Source organism: Vipera berus, assembly GCF_964194415.1.
Source record: "Vipera berus genome assembly, chromosome: 6".
NCBI lineage: Eukaryota > Metazoa > Chordata > Lepidosauria > Squamata > Viperidae > Vipera > Vipera berus.
Genome location: NC_138208.1, coordinates 82,176,503 through 82,189,071, shown reverse-complemented (window position 1 = coordinate 82,189,071; position 12,569 = coordinate 82,176,503). Strand labels below are relative to the sequence as shown.

Here is a 12,569-nt window from a genome sequence, read left to right as displayed (position 1 = left end):
GTCAACAACAGAGAGAGCATCACCCACAGGGACCCCCTTGGGAGATCATTTTCCAGCAAAGCAGTGTGATAAATTCATGGAAATCACATCCATCAAATACACACAGGGAAAACAAGGCACTGTGAGATACAAGCAGGTAGCCAGTGATCAAAGCAGTGACCCAGACAACCCAATTTTCAAGCCTCTGGTTGAAATGTCGGCCTTGCTGAAACAAAATGAATGGAAAACTGGGAGGACCAGGACTTTATAACATGAAAACCAGAGACAGGAAGAGAAATTTCTAGCGAGAGCCGCCACCGTGGTCATCTTGCATTCTTAAAGCTGTAGATAGTTGGGAACGTCTCTGCCTCTCTTCCCGTAAGTGTTGGACCCTACATTGGTAGGCGAATAGATGGTTCCGATGGTGTTGCTGGACCGGACCAAGAAGTCTGCCAAGCGTTGTGTCACACAAGTGGCGGTGTTGCACTTCCGTTTCTCCAGATGGTGGCTGTTGGTTGTTAAAAGCAAATAAATTTAACAAACAAGCCGATAAATAATAAATAAAAGCAAATAGAGACACACCAAGATGATCATCTTCCATAGCCATTTTACAACGTTCAACAGGTTAGTGTATGTTTTGAATAAATGCTTTATATTTATTCTTATAAATATTGAGGAGGGGGAGATTTTTGCAGGTAACTAGAGTGTAAACTCCATGGATGAAAGTCACGTCACCTATAGCCCTTCTAATCCTCCTTGAAGGCATTTAGTAACAGCAATAGCCCTAGCACTTAGACTTATATACCCCTTCTCAGTGCTTTACAGCCCTCTCTAAGTGGTTCACAGAGTCAGGATATTGCCCCCAACAATCTGGGTCCTCATTTTACGATCTTGGAAGGATGGAAAGCTGAGTCAACCTTGAGCCGGTCAGGATCGAACTGCTGGCAGTGGGTAGAATTAGCTTGCAATAACTGCATTCCAACCACTGTGCTACCATGACTCATTTAGTGACTGTTACAACTGTGAGAGGTCCTTGGTGCTCTCTGAGCTTGGGTTTTTTTTCTTACAGATATTTCATTACCCAGACTTGTTGTTGTTAGCTGCGAAGTCATGTCCGACCCATCGTGACCCTATGGACAATGTTCCTCCAGGCCTTCCTGTCCTCTACCATCTTCTGGAGTCCATTTAAGCTCACGCCTACTGCTTCAGTGACTCCATCCAGCCACCTCATTCTCTGTCGTCCCCTTCTTCTCTTGCCCTCGATCTTTCCCAGCATTAGGCTCTTCTCCAGTGAGTCCTTCCTTCTCATTAGGTGGCCAAAGTAGTTGAGTTTTAGCTTCAGGATCTGGCCTTGTAAAGAGCAGTCAGGATTGATCTCCTCTAGGACTGACCGGTTTGATCGCCTTGCAATCCAAGGGACTCGCAGGAGTCTTCTCCAGCACCATAGTTCAAATGCTTCAATTCTTTGGCGCTCAGCCTTTCTTATGGTCCAACTTTCACTGCCATACATTGCAACTGGGAAGACCATAGCCTTGACTATACGCACTTTTGTTGACAGGGTGATGTCTCTGCTTTTTAGTGTGCTGTCTAGATTTGTCATGGCTTTCCTTTTGGTACTGTCCATAGGGTTTTCATGGCAAAGATACTGGAGTGGGTTGCCATTTCCTTCTCCAGTGGATCACATTTTGTCAGAACTCTCTGCTATGACCTGTCCATCTTGGGTGGCCCTGCATGGCATAGCTCATAGCTTCTTTGAATTACGCAAGCCCCTTCGCCACGACAAGGCAGTAATCCATGAAGGGGTTACCCAGACTAGGTAACATCATCAGTGCACTGATGATGTTACCTAGTTTGGGTAATGAAACATCTGTAAGAAAGAAACCCATGCTCAAAGAACACCAAGGACCCCTCATTTCAATCCTGAGTTACAACTATTCTCTTTTATTATTACAGCTGTATTTGTACCTGTTCCATTCCTAAAGCTGGGAAGACAACTGTTGGAGAATTGGGACTTTGAAAAAAATGGGTGATTTTGGCTGGATCAGGCCCATAGGTCTAATGTTCTCCAGCTCTGAGGTCACCCTAACACTGAATTTAATGGCCACGGGATGCTTGCAGAATTTGAAGAGCGGTTTTTTTGTTCTGTTTTTGGGAAGGGGTGGACAGTAGTTCAGAATGGAATGCCTGAAATGGGCATATCTAGTTAGCTACAGAGATTACCTCTTTGTTCTAGGTTTACTGTTCTAGGTGTATATGTTGTATATAATATATGTCATATATAGTATGTTTTAAATGTGTGTTATGTATGTGTACATTTTGAGAGAAAGCAACTAAATTTCATTTTTAATATGTTCCATTGTGCCCAGAGGGGAAAAAATGACAATAAAGGTTATCTATTTCTAAAGAGATAATTACTAGGGTCTTCTTAATGAATAGAAACTGAGTAGCCTACTATGAAGCTGAGTTTCTGCGTTTTGCACGTACAGAAATCCAAAACTTCCTTCTAGATCTGACTGATAAGAAAACTTCACAAATGCGTAGCATGTTTTCAATAAAGGAAATACGTCTATATAGTGAAAATCTGGTATGATTATTTTTTCTTCTTCAGGTATAAATTGGCCTGAAATCCAATAGACAGGGCTGAATTAGCCACCAAAGTATAAGATTGCCTTATTTTTCTGTTAAGATACTTGATAGGCCAATCATCTCTTGAAAATTGTCCATGGGAATAATCTTCAGAAGGATGTGATAGCGGTAGAGGCAGCACAATAGTCAAAGGTGAGAAAAAGCCTCCGTAGTTTGATGGAATCCCATCAAGATGATAGAAGCTCTTGGAACACCCTGTTGATTTTCTTTGTGTACAGGAAGAGGTGAGCAAATGATGAAACTCAATTTGTGAAACCAATATCACTGTTGAATTGAAGCTAAAGGAAGGCTGCCTACCTTGTTCCAGACCAGGCCAATCTTACTCATGATGGTGGGTGATAAACTTTTATTTACAAAATGGAGGCTGTGAAAATTCATTAAATCGGAAGTAAGTCTCATCTCGGGCAGACATTGCCTGAATTAAATGAAGCAATTTATCGAAGGAGTTTTGATAGTGGTGAAAGACGAGCATTTAGTAGTCACAATTAATGCAGAAAACAGCCTTTTGTAAATTTCTTGGTATATCCTCCTCGGGGTGTGAGGGGGAAAAAAAAGGATTTCCTTCGCAGATTTTATTAAGGTGATCAGAGTTTTATTCAGCATCTAAAAACATTCGTCTTTAACCTGGGGAGTGCTGAAAAGTGTTGGGATTTCAATTTTCAGGATCCTCAGTTAGCGTAAGGCTCACAAAACACAAACATATAGATTGCAGTCCTTGATTTGCTGATCGATCCCCAACCCTCCTCTTTCACCCCTCAGCAGAATGAGGGGAGTCAAAAGATTAGCATCACTGAATACATGTAGTCCTTGACTTACGACCATTCGTCTAATGACTGTTCAAAGTTACCACAGCAGTGAAAAAAGTGACCTATGACTGTTTTTCACGCTTACCCACCATTGCAGTGTCCCCAGGATCACATGATCAAAATGCAAATGCTTGGCAACTGGCTCGTATTTATGACGGTTGCAGTGTCCCCAGGGGTCATGCGATCCCCTTTTGCGACCTTCTGACAAGCAAAGTCAGTGGGGAAGCCAGATCCACTTAACAACTGTGTGACTAACTTAACTGTAGCGATTCACTTAACAACGGTGGCAAGGAAGGTTGTACAATGGGACAAAAACTCACTTAACTGTCTTGCTTAGCAATGAAAGTTTGGGGCTAAATTGTGGCTGTGAGCCGAGGATTACTTGTACACAAATCATTCTTTTTCATACTCGGCTGCCATGCTAATTTTTATTCCCCTCCAGAATCTTAAACGTTTCCCATTTTAGAAGGTGTTCTGCAGGTTTAAATAAATGGAAAAAGACCTTGGGGTTTGGATAAGGGACGCAGACTATTGGTCCAAACATCTGCTACATGGCAATTTAAATAGTTATCTCATTTCTTAAATACAAACCTTGGTTTCCTCCCCACAGATTAGCCACTGTACTATAGCTTCGTGCAGGGGGTCCCCAACGTTTTGGGCACCAGGGACCGGTTCTGTGGAGAGAGGTTTTTCCACGGACCGGAGGTTGCGTGTTTTTGTGTGCTGCCTGCATCTTGCGGATGGGCCTTTGTTTGTTTGTGTGGCCCAGTTGCTAGCATGCCATAGCCCGGTACTGGTTCACAGCCCGGGGGTTGGGGACCTCTGACTTAGTGCATTGTGCCAATCCACACTGAATGAGTTGTAGCTGGTTTATGAGGCTGCCTAATTTGTAGTTCAAACTCATGGAGTGTATAGCACAGCCCACTTGGTAAAAAAAATAACTGTTCCTGTGAAGAGTTAAAAGAAATAGTACCAAGGGACGCACATAAAACAGGTATGACTCAAATCTAGACTTTACATTGCTAAGCTAACAGTGATTTTTGAGGAAATGACATCTGCCCAAAGGAGGTTTATATATATATGGAGGAGGTTGCCCCTTCTGAATGCTGATTGAATTCAGCCATTATTTATAGTCTAGAATGAAAAGCAGTCCTGATTCAGAAAGAACAAGAGAGATTGAGAGACCAGCATAAAATGTGCAGGAGGATTTTAAAAATAATGCAGTTGGACATTCTGAAGCATAGGCACCTCTTCCCAACCACAATAGTTCCACGATTAATCCACAGCCAAGCGAGATCCTCCCTTTTGTATTGGCATCACAATGTTACACAGAAGGTGTAAGGGTTGGAATTGTCCTCATGAAGGACCAAGTCACATTTTATTCCCCCACCCCCTGCTTACAGATACCCACATTCAGGAACCAGATTCACACATCAGTCTAGACTAAAATGAGGCTGTCCTTGCACGTGGGTCTGTTAATTGGATCAGAAGGTGCTATATAGCAAAACAGTTGTGCTTTGCTCACTCAGATTTCACAGGATGGGGCCAGCCCAGTCAATAAGTGGAGACAAGAGAAAAATGGACTGTCAGGCACAAGAAATCAGGAACCCTTACAACAATTCCTTTAGTGACCATTCAAAATTAGAATGGCCCTACAAAAAGAAAATTATGACCATTTTTCACACTTACGGCCGTTGCAGCATCCCCTGGAGCACATGCTCAAAATTCAGATGCTTAGCAACTGGTTCATACATATGACGGTTGCGGTATCATGCGGTCATGGGGTCAGCTTTTGCCACCTTCAGACAAGCAAAGTCAATGGGGAAGCAAAATTCACTTAACAACCACGTTACTAACTTACCATATGCGGTGATTTGCTTAACAACTGTGGTGAGAAAAGTGGTAAAACGGCCCAAAATTCGCTTAACAAATGTTTCACTTAGTAACATAAATGTTGGGCTCAATTGTGGTCGTAACCTGAAGACTACCTGTACAAGTTTAATCCAGGCTAACTCATTACGAATCTGAACTAAAAGTCAAGGTAGATTGGTGGTAAATAAGAGCCAATGGAATTCAAGGTGGGCTGGACTTGGATCTCTCTCTTGTGGACACAAAGGGATTCCAGACTGATGACATGTTTGACCCCTTCCTTGGCTCAAACTGGTAATCTCTTGCTTGGACTTTTCTTTAGAACATGTAGAATTTCATCAGAGAGACCTATTCAAAATTTAGGGAGGATTTCAGAGCAGACATTTTTCAATAGCTAATATTGAAAGTAAACATGGTTCTTGTATTTTCAAGGTTCATCAACCAGAGCAGAAGGCTCAAGAAGACATTGCATGAACACCCTTCTCAAACTGGTCTATTCCGGTTGTGTTAGGAGTGTAACGTTTTGAATTCCTGGTTGGAACAAACGCCAATGTCATGGGTGTTATAGACCCAACCAGCACAGAGACCCACAAGTGCGGGGAAGGTTGCTATAAACATATCAGTGTTAATCATGCAAGCAGGTGAATGTACAAAAGAGCTTAGATGTAATTTTTTCAAAGTAGCACCTTCAGGATATAACCAAAAAGAGGAAATTATACTATCATTAAGTCACTAAGTGGCAACAGTGACTCAATGTTTAGCTTCAGATAAGCTTTTAAAGGCTATTTAGAGAATTTGCTGATAGCATGAGAAGTATGAGAATGGCAGTCACTCGCTTTGTCTATTTTCCTGGGTTGGTAGAAAATCTATCTACAGATTTCTCAGAGTCCGTTCAAACTCTTCCTTGCCCACCCACACTTGTTGAGAGTTGTCCCAATAAACAAGCATGAGATTTCACAGTTGAACCACAACTTTCAATTAAAAAACATAAACAAGAAAGTCCAGTTGCCTTTTTGGAAAAGCACCTTTGGGACAACCATAATCTGGATGATCCATAGAAACTTTCAATAAATCAAAGCTGTCCTGGGTCAAAATGTTGAAGGACTTTTCCTGAGTATCACACAAGGTTCACACAATCTAAAGGTAAAGATAAAGGTTCCCCTGCACATGCGTGCTAGTCGTTTCCGACTCTAGGGGCCGGTGCTCATCTCCGTTTCAAAGCCGAAGAGCCAGCGCTTGTCCGAGGACGTCTCCGTGGTCATGTGGCCGGCATGACTAGACGCCAGAGGCGCACGGAACGCTGTTACCTTCCCACCGTAGTGGTCCCTATTTTTCTAATTGCATTTTTACGTGCTTTCGAACTGCTAGGTTGGCAGAAGCTGGGACGAGTAACAGGCGCTCACTCTGCTACGCGGCACTCGGGATTCGACCCGCCAAACTGCCGACCTTCCGATCGACAAGTTCAGCGTCTATTAATAGAAAGCATACTCCAGAGCTGGGTGACAGAATGATTTAATAAGTTTTGTCACTTGAGTAATTTGTGACGTAATTCCATTAATGGTACATATTGTTGAATTCTAGTTGGCATCAAGGTGATATAAATGTTCTTCTGCATGTCAGAAATTCACAATGAACGCATTATTTTGTGTGCCTGAAACTGTGGCTGGAGGCATGATGTAAAATATATTTCAGTTGTCCCTATGTATTCTCAGGCCTCATAATTCCTAAGAATATCGCAGCCTTGCTAAATCGAAAGCTCTCGGGTAAGGCAATTAAGGACATACGTTTCTCTGTTGTTCTGGACCAACTAATAATGACAGACATGCTGTTTTTGATTTGGGAAAAAATTTTCATCATAGAATTACAGAATCAGAGTTGGATGGAACTTGGGATATCGTCAAGTCCAATGCATTGGATGCTGCAGGATTCATTGAAAGCCTGACTCTGCCTCTATTTGAAAGGGAAGAACAACTTTCCACGCAGTAATTGGTAGCTCCTACTGTCCCAATATCTAATCTGTGTCTTCATCCTTGAAGTTTCATCCCATTAGTTCTGGACATACCCAGTGGAGCAAGTGAGAATGAATGTGAAGTCTTTCTTTACAGTGTGATAGCTGACAACAGCTATTATGTCCCTTTTCAACCTTCTCTTCTGCAAGCTGAACATCTCTAGATCTTATAACTGTTGCTTGTAGGACTTGGTTTCCAGTCCTTTCACCATCTCAGTAAACCTTCTTTGGACTCGCTTCAGTTTATCCATGTCTTTTTTTAAAACTAGGGTATTATTTTATAAACAGACCTAATACTCTTTCCTCCTCTTACTTTCCCCACAACCACAACCCTGTGAGTTGGGTTGGGCTGAAAGAGAGCGACTAGCCCAAACACATTCAGCCAGCTTCATGCCTAAGGGAGGAGTACAACTTACAGTCTCCTGGTTTCTAGCCTGGCACCTGGATCAGGGGTAGGGCAACCTTTGCTCTTTTATGACTTGTGGACTTCAACTCCCAGAATTCATGAGCCAGCCATGTTGGCTCAGGAATTCTGGGAGTTGAATTCCACGAGTCATAAAAGAGCCAAAGTTGCCTACCCCTGCACTAGATCAAACTGGTTAATTGTGTGTGTGTGTGTGTGTGTGTGTGTGTGTGTGTGTGTGTGAGAGAGAGAGAGAGAGAGAGAGAGAGAGAGAGAGAGAGAGAGAGAGAGAGGGAGGGAGGGAGGGAGGGAGGGAGAGAATTACAGATACAAACCTATCAGGTGCATCTATTCAGGATTCAAGGGGGTTACCCAAACTAAGGAAACAGGTTAACTCAATCTCCAGGTTAAACCTGTTTTGTAAATACAACCAGAATGCTGTGCTGTCTCTCAATCATTTATCTGAAGCGAAACATTTTAAAATTAAAAAACTAGAAAATTAGCAGGGGTGGAGATGTTTGGGCCTCACTAGAAACAGAGAGAAAATTGGGCGATGTAGGACTGTAAAAGGTGGTAAGATTGCCTTCTGTCATCACGAAGACTTAGTGTCCCCTTTATACCCACCATAGTTTAATTCCGTCATTCATCTCTCCCATCTCTTCCCCGATTAAGAAAACTTTTGTTGTGTCTTTCCAAGTAATAAAGCTGGACAATTCTTGGTTGTTGACTGTGGGAACGGCCAGAATTTGGCCTCCCAAGAATTTGGCCTCTCAGCCTTCAGCTTTCCCAAACCCCCTTATTGGCCTCCACGTGAGTTACAGTGATGAGCATACTCTCCTGGCTCACAGGTTGGCATGTGGGAGGTTTGGGAAACGCTATGATAAAGCTTTCACATATATCTTTTAGTATCTTGTTTTTGTAATGATCTCATAGGCACCTGAGAAGTTCTCACTATGTATCCAATTATCACTATGTATCCTATTTTGTATGAGATTGATGGAGTTTTTGTAATGTTGGTATTCAGAAGAGGGAGGTGAATAAAAGTTCAGCGGGCAGTTGCTCAGGAGGTTTTTTGGGGAGATGAGGCTGCCTGGCTGGTTCAGAGCATCTCTATCGACCCGGGTCTGAATTATTTTCTCTACTGTTGACAAAGCTGGCAATTCTGTCCTGAGAATTCTAGCAATCAGCTTAACTCCCATAGATACTCATCAAGTGAAAGAAATAATTCTTCCATTTGAAAAATTTAAAACAGTACAGCAGCCACCCCCTAACCTGGGTGCCTTACATGGATGGATTTTATCGCCCATAATTCTCCTCACATTATAGCCATAGCTGAGAATTCTGGAAATTGGAGTTCATCTCTTTACAAGGCCCCCAATTTAAAGAACTTTCCAGTCAAGTTCTCTGCAAAGATAATAGCACATTCCAAAAATGCATTAATTTCATTGAACTGCTGTGCAGGAGGGAAGATCTGGAAACTTGACAGTTTCCATTCTCCAGATGTAATAAAGTAAATTGATGCCGAAATGTTTATGTACGCTGTGACATCATCACATACAAAGTACAGAGATGACAATGTGTCCCTTTTTAAAATCAGCAGAAACTATTTTCCTTCCATTTAAGTATATTTGGAACCACCCTACCTTGAATATCTTAAGATTCAGAGCATAAATCAAATAAACAATACAAAAAGCTAATAAAGCAAGAAGCATATACTTTGAATAAATGACTGATTTATACAGTTTAAGTCCACACACAGTTTTGAAATCTTAGGAATCTATTATGGAATTCATCTATCTATGTAATATTTAAGTCAGGATGGGAAATCTGGGACTTATCAGATCAAATTAAACTCACATTCATCTAGATAGAATTTGTGGGATCTATAATAAGTAAGCACAAATTCCCTGCCTTGCGTTGTACCGTACTTGCTGATAATGTTTTTTCCCCATGATTCAGAAAAAAGATTTTCTCAGTCTTGAGACATTTTTCTGAAATCCAAAGGGGGTTCACTATGAAACATCTGCATTTATGTTACCTTAAACATTTATTTTATGCTACCATCTTCTGATACACTCGGAATTATTTTTTATCCACTATGATTATCTAACTTTAGCTAAAATAATCAAAATTAGTAGAGATCAAGCTTCTTTAAAAGTTATCTCTTATTATATATCTTTTTAAACTGAACTATATGTGATTAACAAAATATGACTATTTTGACTTTTTTTGAAAGGTAGGATTCTCACATGAGAATACGTTTTGGGTTATTTGGAAATTCCCAGGTTTTTCAGCACTTTTACTGAGATTAAGAACTCTGGGTGGGGAATGTTTTATAAGGGGAACAAATGTTTTGTTTTAATCTTCTCTAGGTAATGAAGACTTTCTCCTCAAAATAAACCTTCTAATAATCAAATACACTGTGTCAAAAATCTGAACTCAATATTGACTTTCCATCTCTAACAATTTCTCCTTTTTTATTTGTTTAAAATAATCTGATTCTAAATCAGATGAATGTAAAGGAGAAATGAGATGTTGTGTGCCCAAGTTTTTATGGGTTTAAACATTAAAGTCTTCTTACGAAATCCAACAGCTTTTTTAATAGAGCAGACAGCAGTGAAGGCAGAAATATTGGTAAGCATTCAATATGTAAAGTTAAAGGAAGTAATATTGTGGCCAAAAGAACTTCAAAAAATATACATTGCCCTTCCTTGTAGTACAGAATAATCTTTTAAGACATTCATTCATTCATTCATACATTCATTTTTCATGTTTATAGACCGTCCATCTCCATCAAGGATATATTTAAACTAGAACCAATTTAAAAGGTAATTCAATTTTAGGAGCATTCATTTGGTCCTAAAATTTTGCTTTAAAGTTTACTTTAAAAAAACCCCTAATAATACATAGAAAAAAAGTTAACATCTTAGAAAAAGGGGAGGGTTTTGTTAGCTGTGTATCTATAGTTCAGATAGTAGGACACCTATCCATTAGAGATATTAAGAGACAACTGTGTCAGTCTATAATAAAACTCCATGAGTTTGGGGGCACCCTTTCTGTCTAATAAATGTTATGAAAAGGCATACGTTCTCATGAATTGCATCTCCCCACCAGGGATACAATTGTCTGTTGGATGTTCATAAGATAAAGCCAAAGAAAGTAGTCTTTAAATGAGAACAAACAGCAAATTTCTCTTTCAGAATAGAATAGAATAGAATAGAATAGAATAGGATAGGATAGGATAGGATAGGATAGGATAGGATAGGATAGGATAGGATAGGATAGGATAGGATAGGATAGAAAGGGAACATAGAATAGAATAGAATAGAATAGAATAGAATAGAATAGAATAGAATAGAATAGAATAGAATAGAATAGAATAGAATAGAATAGAATAGAATAGAATAGAATGGAATGGAATGGAATGGAATGGAATGGAATGGAATGGAATGGAGAGAACAGAACAATAGAATAGAATAGAATAGGATAGGATAGGATAGGATAGAATAGAATAGAATAGAATAGAATAGAATAGAATAGAATAGAATAGAATAGAATAGAATAATAGAATAGAATAGAATAGAATAGAATAGAATAGAATAGAATAGAATAGAATAGAATAGAATAGAATAGAATAGAATAGGAACATAATAGAATAGAATAGAATAGAATAGAATAGAATAGAATAGAATAGAATAGAATAGAATAGAATAGAATAGAATAGAATAGAATAGAATAGAATAGAATAGAATAGAATAGGAACATAGAATAGAATAGAATAGAATAGAATAGAATAGAATAGAATAGAATAGAATAGAATAGAATAGAATAGAATAGAATAGAATAGAATAGAATAACAGAGTTGGAAGGGACCTTGGAGGTCTTCTTCAAGCAGGGGATCCTGTACCATTCTGGATAAATGGCTGTCCAGTCTCTTCTTGAAAAACTCCAGTGATGGAGGAGCAACCTCAACCTCTGGAGGCAAGCCATTCCACTGATTCTTTGTTCTCACTGCCAGCAAATTTCTCCTTATTTCTAGTTTGGCTTTCTCCTTCCCAAGCCTCTACTTCTTTATCCACATCTTTATCCCCAAACTAACTGCCTTTGGCATCACAGCGGTAAAACAGTGATTTGTACAATACTACACAAAAGTGTGGTTTCTTAGTGAAAGAGGAAGAGGGAGGAGGAGGAGGAGGAGGAGGAGGAGGAGGAGGAGGAGGAGGAGGAGGAGGAGGAGGAGGAAAGGAATCAGCTTTAAAGTTACTGACCTCTTGACCGGTGTTGCTTCCAGGGACTTTAAAGTAAGAGACAAGATGATGAAAATAAAAGGTCCCTTAAGACTGCACATTTCTCTTTTGGCTGCTTTCGAATGAAAAGCGGGAGAAAGAAGAATTTCAAAAGCCAAGTTAACAAATTACACAAAGACACGCACCCCCCATATCGATTTTCCAGGATTCTTTTCCTGCTGAATGACAAACCTTGCTAGCTAAAAGCTACGATGGGGGATTCAGTCAGGTGGCTAACCTGAGCCCAGCCCAACCCCAATTTTAAATCTTTTCAGTTTTCCTATCCTGGTTTATGAATTTACTCAAAGAAAATTTTAAAAAATCCAACAAACAGGAGGGCATCTCTGCTCTCATCTGGCTGGAAAGAGGCTGCTTTGTGCATCGGGTCCAGCCCCTTCCTCTCCTGTTTATCTTTGCGTTATCTTTCTGAAGGGCCGCAAGAAAGACAAAATATTCTCAACCTGAGATTTACCTGGTGGGTTAAACGAAAGTCCCTGCAGCAGCAGAAAATGACAAGTTGAATCCCACTCTTCAAATCCAATAGTCTTTGCCACTATCTTTCTGGCTGGCAG

At 40.2% G+C, this 12,569-nt stretch overlaps 1 protein-coding gene across 1 annotated transcript; it reads right to left on the bottom strand.

Annotated features, from left to right (window-relative positions):
* Window positions 1–315: 315 nt before the first annotated feature.
* IAPP (islet amyloid polypeptide) lies at window positions 316–12,059 on the bottom strand (the record flags this gene model as incomplete). Its single annotated transcript, XM_081330667.1, has 2 exons — window positions 316–487; window positions 11,980–12,059. 2 exons carry the CDS (start codon window positions 12,057–12,059, stop codon window positions 316–318), a joined length of 252 nt encoding a protein of 83 aa, XP_081186793.1.
* Window positions 12,060–12,569: the final 510 nt, after the last annotated feature.